At 45.7% G+C, this 16,135-nt stretch overlaps 2 protein-coding genes across 8 annotated transcripts in view; one reads left to right on the top strand and one right to left on the bottom strand.

Moving 5' to 3' along the window:
- Positions 1 to 321: 321 nt before the first annotated feature.
- ash1 (histone-lysine N-methyltransferase ash1) lies at positions 322 to 11,702 on the bottom strand. Of its 7 annotated transcripts, none has more exons than XM_031977262.2 (14): positions 11,548 to 11,702; positions 8,604 to 8,992; positions 8,315 to 8,526; positions 8,075 to 8,194; positions 4,243 to 8,012; positions 3,497 to 3,829; positions 3,136 to 3,416; positions 2,541 to 3,037; positions 2,046 to 2,467; positions 1,643 to 1,969; positions 1,386 to 1,558; positions 1,121 to 1,287; positions 822 to 1,034; positions 322 to 468 (listed from the first exon to the last, which is right to left on the bottom strand). In XM_031977262.2, exons 2-14 carry the CDS (start codon positions 8,773 to 8,775, stop codon positions 325 to 327), a joined length of 6,831 nt encoding a protein of 2,276 aa, XP_031833122.2. In that variant the 5' UTR covers positions 8,776 to 8,992; positions 11,548 to 11,702; the 3' UTR covers positions 322 to 324. The 7 variants fall into 7 exon arrangements, with proteins under 7 accessions (XP_031833122.2, XP_031833115.2, XP_031833118.2 ...); XM_031977255.2 differs by lacking the exon at positions 11,548 to 11,702 and adding an exon at positions 10,490 to 10,670; XM_031977258.2 differs by lacking the exon at positions 11,548 to 11,702 and adding an exon at positions 9,830 to 10,463.
- The window catches only part of ena (ENAH actin regulator enabled), a 22,983-nt gene continuing 17,898 nt past the window's right edge, over positions 11,051 to 16,135 (top strand). Inside the window, exon 1 of the mRNA XM_076373798.1 lies at positions 11,051 to 11,532. Within this exon, the coding sequence (XP_076229913.1) occupies positions 11,528 to 11,532 (5 nt within the window). The 5' untranslated portion in view covers positions 11,051 to 11,527. The remainder of the gene's footprint in view (positions 11,533 to 16,135) is intronic.

The raw sequence follows: 16,135 nt of genomic DNA, 5'->3' as shown, positions 1-16,135 counted from the left end.
ACAACATAGAAAAAGATCTTGGCCCGGTACGAAACGATCCCCTTCGTGTGAAGGGAACGCGACGTACGGGTGTATATATACGATTAAATATGATACGAATGGACGGGTCGCATTTAATAGTGCAAGAAGAAGCAAACGCGAAACTCGTTCGCCGTTTATCTTACGAAACGGATCGAATGGAATCAATTTAACTTACACGACGAAGCAAAACGACAGATCGCGGTCGATCGCTTTGATTATAGACGTCTTTCTGTAACAGATCAACAATGGTCCGTATCGCGTACGGATGTTAATGCCGCATTATCGTTGCTGTATAATCCAATGTCACGGATTTAATCCGCCAGGCCTTTTCCGGTTTCGTCTGTTCCTCTCCAACAAGAACGATAAATCCAACGGGTCCTTTCTGTTCGGCATCTTTTGCAGTAAACCGATTAGGATATTATTTAATCTCCGCCTCTGCTCTTCTCTCTGCGAACAGCGATCAATGTACGTTACGTACACAATCCTAGAGAATCTGTATCAGTGTTTCACAACGTGGGGCCGTCGCCCTATAAGGGGGGGATTTGATTTTTAAGGGGGGTAATTTAAAAACTGAAATATCACCATATATTTCACAATATTTACGCATGTGAACAAAATAGCGAAAATATTATAATAAATATTATAATGTAATATTAAAAATTATATATATGTTATATAGGGTGGCATAAAAATTTTAGAAAGGCTTAAGTGGGGCATGGTGCAAAAAAGGTTGGGAAACACTGATCTATACCATGCTCACATATTTATGCGAGCAATGAAAATGATTATCATTCGCTTACCTGGGCATACGATGTCGCCGGTGTAGGGATAGTCAAGATCTCATTCGATCGTCGCCTACCCTTACTCGTAGAAGATTTCTGTTGATCCTTGCTCTGTGTTTTGGAGCTGTCGCTCGATTCCGTCTTTTGAGTAGACTCGAGATCTTGATTGCCCATCTTTTTCTTATCTTTATTCATCTTACCGCCGACCTGTATCCCTTCAAGACTGTGGGGCTGTAACATTTCGCAAATGTTCGTATTCATATCCTTGCGATCGCTTCTTCGCGTTGTCTCGATAGCATCGCGACAACGATACTCACCAAATACGTTCGGTAATGTTTAATGCGTTGCGGGAACGTTTCGAAAGCGTACGGTTTCGTGCAGACCTGATGCCTGGCTCTGGCAACCTTGGTGAACAATCGAGCAGCGCGGTCGACGCGATACTCGCACACGTATGTATGTTCCGGAGTGGATCCAACTGGCCGTCCTTCATTTTCCAAGGAAACAATCAGAAACATGGATTAATAAAAACGTCAACAACGAACTCGTTGTAGATATGCACACCGAGACACGTTGATGAATTACCTTTGCAATAAGTATGAGGATCGAGAACCCAACAGCGTTCGGCGACCAAATCGCACGGTACTGCTTCGTAGAGAGGAGCGCAGACGACCTCGTTTTCGTAGAACTTCCGCGTGGGCTCGTGATAGGTTTCATGAGGTCTTAAATAGTGATGACCGAACACGAATCTTTCCCCTCTGTAAGAAGATGGATGATATAAATATCTGTAACTTCCTCTAAGAAGCATTCAACGAACGAAACGAAGCTACTACGATCCTTACTCCGTGTTCTTCCAAAGTCTCTCGATTCTGAAGATATCCATTTGTTCGTAATCAGGTTTCTGAATGGTTTTATATGTATGCTTCTCCGGAGTGTCTCGTAACACGTACACCGTATCTCCCTGCCTCAGCTGTAAATCGCCGCGCATCAAAGTAACGTAGTGTTTCTTCCCCTCCTCTTCCTCGTCCCCTTCCAACGGTATCTCTAAATCGACAGGACGCGGTTGACATCTCTCGCACAGGTACGACTCGATGCTAGTATCAGCTTTAACGCAGTCGCAATGCTGCCAAACCAGACATCGTTCGCACTGAATCATCAAACCCTCATCCCTGCGTAGAAAAGAATTTTTCCTGTACACTGAAATCGTCGCCCAACATTCAGAAGATTTCAACAACCGAAGCTCACCTATGTAACCCACATATACATCTAATAACGTCTTCCTCTCCAGCAGTAGACCCTCTGGGAGGCAAGAAACCTTGAGACGGAGGACACCCTATCGCCTCTGTAATCGCGTTTACGAAGTCAGGTTTACTTCCAAGGTACAATTTCCTGAGCCTGGCCGCGGCGATTCCTAGCTCCGAGGTTCTCCCGAAAAATCGGACGTTATTGTCGAAGAGTCTGATCATGTCGTGATCGAAATGCTCAGCAGTTTTATAATGACCCGTCCCAATACATTGGTCGATCGTGCTCAAGTCAATAGGATCCGATATCTTCTCATAATAATCGGGCAATTTTCTTTTCGAGGGTAACGCCACGAACGGCGAGCACAGCAGCTGTCCGTTCTCGTCGTTAGCCGTCGCCACAACACTGTACAAATCTTTCAACACCTGAAACAAGAAGCAAAGTTCCGTGTCAAGTAGAAGTCGCAACGGGTTCGGTAAATATTAATATCGTGTTCACCTTTGCCAGTTTCGCGGTTTTATGCACCTCAGGGTCGTCTTGCGCCTGCGCCAGTCTCCGTGTCCGTACCGTCCGGGTGTTGGTATTGGTCAAAGCAGTTAGTTGCGAGAAGAACGCGTCCGACTGGATCTTAGCGTCGCCGGGGCTCTTCTCTTTGAAGGTACTTGCGTTCCCGAATTTCGTTTTGCCGTTCTGCATTTGTACTTGGTTCACCGACGATTTCACCCTCCTCACCTTCTCCAGGTTCCTCAGCAGGAAACAATGATGTTGCTGCGCGAAGCATCGTTGCTGATGAGACATCGGTTTCAACGCGGGAGCATGGAGCAGGCTCGGGTCGCCCACTTTGCGAGACTTGCAGATGCCTTTAGAGTTGACAGACTGAACCGCGTTCGACTTCCGCACGTTCTTCCTCGGTCTGCCAACCGACCGTCTCTCCGTCGGTTCCAATTGAGACGGAACGGGAACGACAGTCTTCGGTACCCTTTGACTCTTTCCACCTGTGAAACGAATAGTACAGAATTGTAAAGACACTTCTCGATTCGATGAAGAGTTAGAATGACATCGCGCAGCCTGCGACGGAGAACAAACTTATTACCTATCACACCCCTGCAAGCGCTGCTACCGCATCTACATTCCTGTCCTTCCGACGGATTGAACAGAGCGAAATTGTAGTCGTACGTTAACTCTTCTCCCGGCTTGATGTCTCTCGAGGCGAACAACGCCATACGCGGGTGTCCGTTGACACTCCACTTCTGCATCTCGCAGTTAGGTTCGCAAGAGTGATTCACGAAGCGTCCATCGCCTCCCATACGATGACCATCAATCACCAAACCTCCATCCAGGTGTAGACAATAGTGGTGCGTATCGTTCGCGTACCTAGCATGCAATCGAATGGAGTTACATTCACGTATTCCTTTTCCTATTATATCTTACACCTCTCGTCACGATAAACATACCTGGTCGCCATTCTAGATTTAAACTCCCTCTCGGACACGACCTCCCCTACATACTCGAGAATAAAAACACCGGACTTAATGGCTTGCTGAGTTCTCACGCCCCAGCCTTTATCTTCTGTCATGAACTTCTGCAAGCCCGGCGACCACTCGTGCTTCTGAATCTTCTGATTCGCGCACTTGTCCCCGCAGGGGCAGAGCTGCGGGGAACATTCGCTCAACACCATGCGATTGATGCAATCGTCGCCGCAGCCGCTCTCCGGTTTGCACTCGCACGCTTGGGACTCGTACAGCGTAGTCGGTTTCACGTCGTAATAAACGTTCATGCGAATTTTCCTGCAACGAAGATAAGAGGATGAAGCGGAACACTTTCTGCGAGATATTCTATGACAGTGATCGGCAAACCGCGGCTCTTTGGCCTCTTGAGTGTGGCTCTTCCACAAAATACCACGTGCGCGCACGTACAATGCGATTGAAACTTCGTGCCCCATGCGCAGAAGTCGGTTTTCGGCGTGGGCGAGTCTATTCTGAAGAAATTATCATTCACTCTCGAGACTCGAGGACGTTTTGGCAAATGCCAGCTTAGCAGTACCCTAATTAAGTTAATAACAATGTGCCTGCCTATATAGTTTAAGTTTAACAAATTTGGCTCTCAAAAGAAATTTCAATCGTACTGTTGATAGTTGGTTCTGTTGACTAATGACTTTACCGACCACTGCTCTATATTTGATCATCAACCGATTTCTTACTTGTAGTTCCACGACGGTACCGATTCCCTGCTAGGTAACCTAGACTGCGTGTGAAGCCACCACAGATCGTACGGCAACTGAAACGACATCTTCCTTTGTCGCAGAAATTTGCCGCATTGATACGAAGCCGACAAGAGGACGGCAGACGCGGAGTCGTTCGTCTCGCCAGTGATTTTGCTCTTCCCGATGGTGTCGACGCCGCTGCTGCCGGTGCCGCCGCTTCGCGTCTTCGACTCGCAATCTTTACCCCCGTAATCCTGCAGCACGCCGCCTTGCAAATAACGCTTCTTCCATCTGGACTGCTTCTTCCGCGTGTGCGTCGCGCTCGAGTGTTTGCCGCCCTCGGAATCACCGCGCACGAGAACGTTGTTGTTAGACGAATTGTCGTTTTCCGTGTCGTAACCGGAGCTACGCAACCGCTTCATGTTCCTCGGCGCGAGGGTGCAGGGGCTCGAAGAACCGCGCCGCTTCTTCTGACTGTTTCCGTTCAACGGAGCAGAATGCTCGGTCTTGATGTTCGCCTGAGACGTCGACCGTTCAGGGAGATGCTTCGTGTTTTCTTCTATCGCATCCACGACGCATCGCTGCTGTTGAGCCGTCTCGTACCTCCCGAGGGACTCCTCCAGTGGCGCGTTCTCGTCGTAGGTTCTTGGGTCTTGAATCTTCTCGAACTTGACGGGACAGAACTTCTGCGCGGCATTCTCGTCGCTCTCCGTTTCCACGAGATCCTTCCGAACTCTCAGCTGACCGGCGCGAGACTCGGTGACCTCGTTCGCGCAAGCGTGCCCGAACGAGTTCTCCTGTTTCGTCGAGTCTGAGTCCTCCAGATTCAAACCGCTGCCGAGCTTCGCCGGCGCATGCGTCTCTTGCTCGTCGTTCCCGTCGTTCCCGTCGTTCCCAAGATCATTCGCGTGCCTGTTGAGCTGTTCGTTCGACGAGATCGTCTCCTGTATGTCCGGGCTCAACACGCTCGGCTTGCTCTCCTCGATGGCGTCCTCCAGCCCTTCCTTAGACGAATTCTGATCGCCGTCGAGATCCGCGTCCAGTTCCGCGTTGTCGTCGCTGGTCAAAGCGGCCTTCGCCGTTGTGCTGGTCGACGCCTCACTGGTGCTCAACGATCTTTTCTTTTTCTTTTTCTTCTTCAAGGTCGGGAAACCGGTACGATTGATCGCCTTGCGCCGCCTCATCTTCTTCTTCGTGAGGACCAACGCCGCGGCGGAGTTCAAGGGGTTCGCGAGGTTTGGGGCAACGTTGTCTCGCGGCGGTTTGCTCTCGCTAGCGGTCTCGCTCTCCTCGTAACTCTCGGTCGCGTGAAATTCCGCCGCGTCGGTCTTTATATTCTTCTCGAGGCGAACGTGTTCCGACGAATGGTCGTTCTTGTCGAGCTTGTCTTGATTTCTATCGGACTTGATCAATTTCTCGGCGATCATCTTCTCCTTACCGCAGCCTTTGTCGGTACCGTGTGCTTTCGAGCTCTTGTCGTTCGCGCACTTCTCCGAAGATTTCTCCGGCTTCCCGTCAATTTTCTCAGGTTTCTCGGCTCTCTCCATGTGACTGCTCTCGACGGGAAGTTTCGTTACCGTGACCCTAAGATCTTTGACTATCTTCTTCTTCCGACGCGGCTGCACGTCCGCTTGACTCAGCGGCTTTTCATCCGGGGACTCGGACGAGGCTGCCACCGATTTCTCTGGACTCGAGTTTTCCGTGTCTCTGTGCCTCTTCTTGGGCGTAACAGGTACAGCGTCTTCTTGGGAGGAAGAAGCGGAACTTCCGCCCCCGTATCTCGTGATCGTGGCTTCGATGGCCTCTTCTATGTGGCTCTCGGTACAGTTGCTCTCGTTCGCGGTGGGATCGCTGGAACTCGAGTTCGAGCTTTGAGAACTATGCGGGCTGGAGACATGGTAGTGCCTCTTCTTCAACGGCAGCCTCTGCTCGTTCGGGTTCGAGTTCGCGGTCGCGTTCACGCCGCTCTTCGAGTCGATTGGCAACACCTTCTCCTTCTTCGAGCGTCTCTTCAACTTCTGATCGTCGCTCGACGCGATGTCGCCTTTCCTCTTCTTCGTTAGCTTTTTCACGCGGAAAATCTGCGGTAACTCGGAATAACCGACACTCGCGTTGTTCCGACCCAGGCTGCAGGATCTGGAGAACTCCTCGATCAGTTTCTCCAGCTCTTGAATGATGCACGGATCGATCCGGATCGGATTCTTCGGGGGGTTCAACGGCAACCGCCGTCGGTGCTTGTGATGATGGTGATGTTTGTGACAATGATTGTGTATAGGCTGTGTAGCTTTGTCGCATTTGTTGCTGGGTCGCTCGACCTTCTCCGATTTCAGTACCTGGCCAACCGGCAATGAGATCAGGGTCTGCACACCGACGCCGTTTGTTTCGAACGTGGTCGACGTCCTTTTGCTGTTTTTGTTCTCTTTCAAGACGCGTCGTGTTACCGGCGCGACGTTCTTCTTCAACAAACCCTGCCTCTTCGACGACGGGGCAGAGTTGCTTCTGTTCTCTTTCAAACTCCTTCTGCCGGAATTGATCGGCTTCCTGTCGGACGCCATCCTCTCGCAAGACGACTGCTTCTGCCGGCGCAACGGCGTCGCGGACTTGTTGTTCACGCTCGGCTTGTCTTTCCTCATTTTCTTGCACATTCTCCCGTCGCACTGACTCGCATCCTTCCCATACTTACTCGTAACAGTTCTACTTAGGCACTTGACGCGTGAGGGAGAACCCGCGTTGTTTCGTTTCCCGCTTAGCCTCCCCTGCGAGAATTGTTTCGAAACATTACAACTACGTTTCTTCTGGCAAATTGGCTTCTCCTTTAATTTCTTCGTCGTGTCACCTTCTTCTTCCTTCTCCTCTCGGCTCGCACCAGTTTTATGCTGGGCCGACTTCGATTTGCCTCTTTTGTTCGGCTCTTCTTTCGAAGTCTTTTGCTGCGGCGCAGACGTCGCATCCTTCTTCTCGTTCTTCTCGATCTTTTCCGCCTTTTCTATCTTCTCGATCTTCTCTACGATTTCTGGCTTCAGCCTCGGCCTACCTGGACCGCGCGGTTGTGTGGACACCGTTTTCGCGGGCCTGCCAGGTTTACGCTTCGGCGGGTATAGAACTCGATCCACGTTCACCGCCGGTTTCGGGACGACAGTTTGGATCGGCGATTGCGTCGGAGCTGGCGGACTCACGGGGCTAATCGCCAAGTGCAGCGGACTGTTATCCACCGACTGTATCCCCGAATCCGGAGAGACGTTCGAAGCGCAAGGATACTCTGGATCGTTTAATTTTTTGCTCGCTTTGCTCCGTCTCTTCCGTGGTTCCGATAACAAAGCTGTTTTCTCGACGAACTGTTGCAACAAAGTGGAACTATACACAGGTACAGGATTTTGATCACCATTCTCACTTGTGTCCGAATCAGCTCCGAGCGACATACGTTCTATAGCTTTCGATACCAGTCGACCGCTTTCCGAATCCTCGAAACCATCAAATGGAGCATCTTCATGCTCTTGGTCCGGTAAAATAGCCGCTAAATCCTCCTGATTTATTTCTTGAAGCGGCGGATGTTGTTGTTGTTGCGGTTGTTGTTGCTGTGGTTGTTGTTGCTGTTGTTGCTGCTGCTGTTGTTGTTGCTGTGGTTGCTGCTGCTGCAGCTGCTGTTGTTGTTCCTGTTGTTGTACTTGTTGTTGCTGTTGCGGTTGTTGTTGTTGTTGTTGCTGTGAATCGGACGACGGTAGGCGACTTTCCGACGAATCTGAATCGTCGCTACTGCATTCCGACGACTAAATGAAAAATTGCTAAATTATTCGCAGGGAACAAGTAATCTATTAAAGCAACAATTTACCTTTGCCTCGCAATTTGCTTTAATCTTTTTTGTTAAATTTCTTCTGGTCTTCTCGCAGCGGGTTTTTTCCAAATCTTCTTTTTTCGGACCTTTCATAGTGATCTTTAGTTTAAGCGCTCCCTGTAAGACGGATGAAAATTGATCCAATTTCGTCGGAAAATAGTTCGAACAAAACGAAATTATATAATGGAGACATTACACTGATTTCATTGCATTCGAGCGATACCGCGGTACACGTACCGATTCGAAATTGGTTTCTTGAATGGAGAACGTTTGTTCGCTGTGCTCAGACGTGCAATCCGAATTTGAACCTGTATCTTCCTCTTCTTCGTCACCGCTGCTTTCGTCGTCTGAGTCCGAATTCGAATCCGAATAAGAGCAACTGCCTTCTGTACCACCAGAACTTTCGTCTTCGGAATCTGAATCTTCTTCGGAATCGACAGAATGTGTTCCTACGGTGCCCAAATGACAATCATATACGGAATTATCTAATAAAGCTACAGTCATAATAAAACAAACGTATCGATACCATTAGGTTCAGTGGTTGGATCCCAACTACCTCCACCTTTTATGGCATCCATGTCAACGGTTGAAGGAAGTTCTCTTTCCTGCTCCCCATCGTTTTCTTCCCAATTCCAGTTCTGTAGTTCTAACTCCGAAGGATGGTGAATAACAGCGCTCCATCCTGAATCACCGGACATTTTTTGGCTTATCTAACATCCAATAGAATCCAATAGAATACCATTCCTTATGATTTTTTTCGTTGGTCGACTTCGTTTGTACTCTTATAAACCATGTCCCTCTTAATGCATACAATAATTAAACTTTATACGTGTCGGTGAAACTCCCATGATTGCCAGCTTGTTCATATCCAACGATCCTTGTAAGTGTGATTACACTTTATACATAATTACACAGCTGCAACAGCAAATGCAAACACACGTTTTTGTAAAAACAATATCAACGGAATGGAATGAAACAATGAATAGGAATGCAATGGAAGAAATGTACTCGCAAGTAACAACACAGCAAGATAATAAAATATAAGCAATGGGATCAGGTTTGTCGGTTCACAAATATCGCAGTGCACAGTTGCCTTCTTATTTCACATTATTATTCTAAGTAAGAGGTACTTAACAAAACAGATTATTCTATCACAATGTTTCCCTTATTACATAATAACAAATAAGAAAACTAAACGTAGACTCAAAGATGCATTCGATCATGTTCCAGCATCGAAGGAATTTTTCAACAATTTCTATTGTCATCTTCCTTGTTCATATCATTAAAGATGTTTCTGCCAGTAGTGAAAATACTTAAAATTCGTCAGGTATCATAAACAATACTAGGCTCGGAGATCTTAATCCGCTTTGATCCACGAAACCAGCTAATCCTCATAATCCTGCTGGGTTCACTAGCTCACTGTATTGTTACCTCCGAGTATACATTGACCCAAGCTGAAAAGGATAACACGAAGGTTGCTGTCATCGAACAGTTTCCAAATCTTTTGAAACCCTTTACCGACCGGATTATCATGATATTTCATAGAAACAGAAACAGATGTTTTATCGGTATTCGAATCGAAGGTGTTCCCATTTTACGTTACAGCGTTTCACATACGGGTGGGAGAGAAGAGTGCTCCGAGCGCGGGAGATCGTTTACATATAACCTCGCACGGTGGGACGAGTCATCGACAGAAAAGAATTACGACCGTTGAAATGTCGGCAAACCTCTCTCAACGGTTCAAACTGTTACCTACGAAGATCATTCCCGGCAGTCGATGGAACCGTCATCGAGGATACGTTACGCGTCGTTGTACGTCGATGCGCGCGTATTTCGGGTACACGCGCGTCACTTTTGTGTATGCACAACGGTAGCGACAATGGCAACGGTAACGTAACACGGATACACGCGCAAACGACACATCAAACGGACCGAGAGATGAACGAATTTTATCCAAAAGCTATCGCTCTGTTTACATCGTCGATGAAGCGCACAGAGATCTCTCGAGAGTAACACATAATGGGGGAAAAAGAGGGAGGAACGGAGAAGGAGAGAACGAGAGCGCGAGCCAGAAAGAGAAAGAGAGAGAAATAGAACGCGAAAAAGGAATACAAGGAACAGCGAGTGTGAGAAAGAGAGTCTACGAGAGGAAACGACCGAATGAAGGGGGAGAACAGGGAGTAAACGAAAGAGAGGGAAAGAGAGAGACCGTGAGAGAGACAGTGTGTATTAGAGAGAGACAGAGAGAGAGAGAGTGAGAAAGAGATAGGCAAGGGGGGGAAAGGTTCCAGATCGTAGAAATGAAAAAAATAAAAGGCAAGCACGTTATCGTCGAAGCGAGCGCCTAAAGCGTGGTGAAGAGTGGTGAAACGAGAAGTAGGTTCGTAACGCGGACAATGACAGACACGATACCCTGAGGCCTCCTTCTTCCGCATCTCACGATAACGCGACGGAGGATCCACAGAATTCTGGATCGACGATTAACCGACGATAATCCTCGAGTTGCTTCGCCACGGACAGCTGTTTCTGTTTCTCGGTCGATGCGCCAGGTGCGTCGGCGACAGTACCCCGTGGAAACTCCCGTGTACGCGAGTAGAACTCAAATTGTCGCGCCATCTAACGTGAAACGCTGCCGTTACACCCTCGCAGCGGTTTATATGAAATTTTACATTTTATTCCCTTCCCAGCCGTTGCAATCCGCTGGAACAACATGCGTCACCCTACGCCTGGATTACATGCGAAATTCATCAAGTACGATTCTATGATTAAATATCTAATACTCGTTAAACATGGAAGACGCGACCGTTACTCGTAACGTACAATTTCAAATTCTTCTCGTTTACCTTCGGAGTTTTATCATTCGAAGAATTTATAAAGAAAATATCAGTCCGACGTGTCTCGTGGATAAATTTATTTTCGCCTCGTGTCATGTCAAAACCATAGTTAAATTCATCGAAACGACGTTCGATGGGTCGAGGGTGTCCCGCGTTATCGATAATCGAGGGCGACCGAGAATCGGCGGTGAAAAATTCGTGTTCCTCGCGCGATTCGATAAACATCGGCCGCCGTCGAGACGAGGGATCACGCGGTATACGTTCGATTCTCGGTGGAATGAATGGGAGATAAGAAACGCGGAAGTGGGAAAGACCGGGGCGGAGGGAACCACGGCAGGACACGTTAACGTTCGGCGCTCGAGTGTCCTCTCTAGATAGGCGTGTGCATCGGGACGGAAGGGTGGTAGGAGTATGGGCTTGGAGTCGGCAATATGGCCGGCCAGATGTGCATAGGCAGGGTGTTGGGGTGGTGTTAGTGTCCTGTGCGTTATTTATGTCGAACTACCGTAAATCCTGCCCGAATCTTGCGTGTTTTCATGGAATCGGTGATATACTGTGCAGAAGCAGGAATACGGCTTGCATGAAGGCATAGCATACGCTTCCGAGTCAGACAAACATGACGTAAGTTCCACGTACGTGACATAGCATTCGAAGAAAAGTGTAGAAGCCCGGAGCCTCGGATCCGCTCGGGTTCATGGCTACGATCACCGCTCCGTTCCGTCTCCGATCGTCCCCTACGCCCGCACGCATCTTTCCGATTCCCGTTCATCCGTTCTTCCGTCCACATCGATCTTCCCATTTTTCACGGACGTCCCGTTACGGTGTTTCGGCGTTTTTCTCCCCGAACGGGGAAAGACCGAGAGCGAGAGCGAGAGAGAGAGAGAGAAAGAGAGATGGAGAGACAGAGTGTGCGAGAGAAACAGAGAGAGAGAAAGAGAGTCCGGCAAACACCATTCGTATTAGGTTTCCACCGGGGGGGTAGGACTTCGATAACGATATCATTCTCTCCCCAGTATTTCCGTTCACGTCACGTCCCTTCTTTTTTTTTTCTTATCACTGCCCATTCTACGTTTCCCCGTTCCTATCAACGATCGCATTCCCCATCGTTCCCCGGGAATTTTTTACTCTACCCGTTAACCTATCGACGAGGCTCCGTCTGACAATCAACGCTACAGACCCCTGATCAATCGCAACCCGTAACACGAACATCTATGGTGTACACTGTGAAACCAGATTCGCGACGGCGTTCGGACGCTGTCATCCGATATTTCCTATCCGTTCGCCGGTGGTACTGTTGGGCACGGGTCACCAGTGACCCGGCCTTCGCGGGCGCATTAAAATAAGATTCGGAGTGACTCCGCGAACAGGATCCATTCGAGTTTCTCCATTCGATCAGTCAAACGCGGTCGAACGGAGGGATAAACCGACCAGACAAAGTCGAGTCGAAGCATCGAAAGAACGTCCCATGGGAATTCGTTTTTTGGGATGCGCGAGAGTACATCGGTCGCGGTCCGCGTCTCGCGTGCCGAAGTCCTTTATGTGCATCCTAAACCGAAACGGTGCGTCGTCCTCCTTCCCCGTCGCACGTCGTCCCGTCCGTGCGTTTTCTTTTTACTTTGGCGCGTGTGCATCACCCGGCGCCACGGCTCTCCCGGTATCCGAACGACGGTGTTCCACGCTTCGCGAACGTCGACGGCCCGAGGGAAACGCGACGCCGAAAAAAATTCTGTGTCACGCGTTTGTTTATGTTCGACGGGGCGTCCGTTTCCACGCAGGCGCGTGTTTCCCAATTACGCTGCCGCTTAAAGATTATCCCTCGATCGCGGCGGCTCTGGATGCTTCGGTTCGACGTACTTTCCGGCGATCGACACGTTGACCGGCACGAATCGCCGGTTTTCACGCGTTCGCGGATAGAAGTTTCGACCAGTTAACACTAGGTTTACGGAACGCGTCAAATTGACGCATATTGGATTTTAGAAATATTATTTCGTAAATGTTTACGCCGATTTTGATTGATGCGATCACACTGACATGTACCCCAGTTACCTACTATCAAATCTCCAGTTTCCACAATCTAAATAAACGAGCATCAATTCTTTTAGGCATAATAGAATGAAGTGTACAATAAATGCCCGTAAACCTAGTGTTAACACATTGCGTACCGGTAACAAGAAATCTCGTTTTTATATAAAGACACTTAGCTATGCAACTTCACTAATTACCACAGCATTGAAAAAATATAAAATTTAACTCGAATTGATTATCTATATAAAATATATTTCATAACAATATGATATCTGAGTTTTTCTATGTATAGTGATATAAGTTGACCTCAGTGAAAATTGCCATCTGCAATTCAGTTTTCTGAAAATTTGCCGGTAATGTGTTAACTGTGGAATTTAGTTGTAAAAATCTCTCGTTCTGCGAGCAATAAAGTCGAAAAATGGAGCGTGTACTCGTCGAACGCAGGATGAATGCACGTAGAGTATATTTCAACCCTTAGCACTCCACGTAGTTTTGTGATATGTCAGCAACCCCTACCAATTTTGATAGCAGTCCTACCGAAAATTAACAATGTTATAATATTTCTTAGACCTTTAATCCCCCTCTCAGTACAAACTTTGTATATTTGGAAGATCTAATAATCTTAATGTAGTTTTCTTAAAATTCATTAAAATACTTAACATTAGAACTGGTGCTATATTAGAGCCTACAGAGTTCAAAGGGTTAATGAACGATCGAAGCGAGGCAAAGAAGAATTACATGTTTATGTGAGAAAAATAATGAATTCATCGCTGAAAGAATTAGTATCATGTCAAGCTTTACGATGACGTGTGTATTCGTCAGACACAGTTAACTGGTTAACCCTTTGTACTCGAGAGGTGACTCTCAGTCGCCATTTGATTTGATGTAGTAAAATTATAAAATTTGATATTCAATACTAAACTGTGTATCGGTGTGTGAAATATTGGGATAAAAAAGCTTTGTTTCTCAATTTACTTGCGATCTCTCTTTGAGTTGATTTAAAAAAATATCGTCTTTGGTTAGAAAATGTTGAATATTTCTAACGGAATACCTCCGAGTGCAAGGGTTAATCCTTCGCGGTCCATTGATTTTATTAGAGTGCTAGTAGGCAGGTCCAAGTTAATTTATAGAACGAAATAAGTCAATTCTATTAAATTAAAAAAATACGATTGTAATGGGTTTGTTTATTTGCTTGTGAAGACAAATTGTAATTTGAAATTAGTTGACATATGGTATCTTTTAAAACAATCTCCTACGCGAATTGCAATTGCAAGAACTGTTATAAGTATGTCAATGGAATATGTCCAGTGAAATAAAAAAAAATGCAAATGCACTCTGAGAGTTAAAGTGCATGATAATTTCAAAAGATTAGCCCTTTAAACTTTGTAGGCTCCACTATTGCATCAGTTATAATATTAAATATTTTAATGAACCTTAAAGAAACTACCCTGAAATTATTGGATTTTCCACAAATTCAAATTTTCCACTGAGAAAGAAAGTAACAGATCGAAGGAACGTTATAGAATTTCTCATTTTCGCTAGGAATACTATAAAAATTAGTTGCAGTTGCTGATAGATTACAAAACAACCTGAAGTGCTAAGGGTTCAGGCTATATAGAATTAAATTCATGACATGTGGCTGATAAATTTCAATGTTGTAGCATTCATGTCATTTTGCATCATAATGAAAGTGTTAACACTAGAACTACCAAGCAGTTAACATTAGATTCACGGATATTTAGTATACAGTTCGTTGTATCGTTTTTAGAAAAATATTCGCTCATTTAGATCTTGGAAATTAGAGGTTTAATACAGTGAATACTGTAGGGGTCATTGGTGACCCCCCCCCAGATCGAAAGACTACATTCAATTCAGACTACGTTCATTCAATTAAGCGATGATTATTTGTAAACATTTGTATAGTATAAAGATTACTATCTAATGCGGTGATATTCTTGACGAATATGCAATAACAATAATGCAAATTAATCAAATGTTTTAATATTATATTTTTTCCATTTCGTGTATTTTGCTGTATGGAATCGTGCGGCATTCAACGTGTTAAAAGTAAACGATTGGAATACATATTTGCATTTCAATCAAAATTGACTCTAACATTTAGTAAATAATGTTTAGAAAATTTAATATGAGTCAACTTGACTCATTCCGTAAATCTAGTGTTAAATTGACTTTTCTGAATTTCTTTATAAAACACATAATTTTCTGTTTATTAACATTAGATTTATGGTATTAATCAATTTGACTAATACTGAATTTTATAAACATTATTTGGTAAATGTTTATGTCAATTTTGATTGTTGTTTTGATTGTTCTAATTATCTACTATCAAATCTCTAATTTCCAAGATCTAAATGAACGAGTATCGATCTTTCTGAAAATAATAGAACAAACGGTACACTCAATTTCCGTAAATCTAGTGTTAAGATTTCAATTGGCTTATATTCCAGTGTAGATATCGCTAAATCAGTTTCTTTAACGGTTTCTCAGAGAAGCATTTGTACCTTTCCAGTAATTGTGAAAGAAGAAACGAAGAATGGGTTGACCCATCTGGTAGTTCTAGTGTTAACCCTTTGCACTCGAGAGGTGACTCTCAGTCGCTTGATTTGATACAGCAAAACTAAGAAGTTGAATATTTAGCGTTTTAAATTAAACTTTGCATTGCTATAGGAAGTATTTAAACAAAATAGCTTTGTCGCTTAATTCATCTGTGAATTACCGTTAAATTAGTTTCAAACAATGTCGTCTACATCTCGTCGAGAAATATCAAATATTTCCGGTGAAGAACTTTCGAGTGCAAAGGGTTAAAATCAGTCTTCTGTTTACATGAGATAAAAGTAGATAGCGCGGACGCTTATTTTGGAAGGGTGGTGAAGTAGACTTCCTTATAAATTCTTATAACGCGCCGAAGATTTACCGTTTTCATCTAACGTAATTCCTCGTGTAACGTGATATGTAAAAATAACAGTAAATTGAGAATTACAGTTCTCTTCGGTGGTGCCGATTATCCCTTGCTTAACCCTTTTCACTCGAAAGGTGACTCTCGCCGCTTGATTTCGTACAGTGCAACTGTAAAACTTGATATTTAAACCTCTGCGGACATTCTGGAGATGAGATTTTTGTGTTTGGAAGACTATATCGCGAACAATGATTTAATTAGTCGAACAGCGAGAGATCAGCG

Source organism: Nomia melanderi, chromosome 14 (genome assembly GCF_051020985.1).
Source record: "Nomia melanderi isolate GNS246 chromosome 14, iyNomMela1, whole genome shotgun sequence".
NCBI classification, from domain to species: domain Eukaryota; kingdom Metazoa; phylum Arthropoda; class Insecta; order Hymenoptera; family Halictidae; genus Nomia; species Nomia melanderi.
Note: the sequence above shows the minus strand (reverse complement) of the source record. Positions and strands in the feature narration are given on the sequence as shown.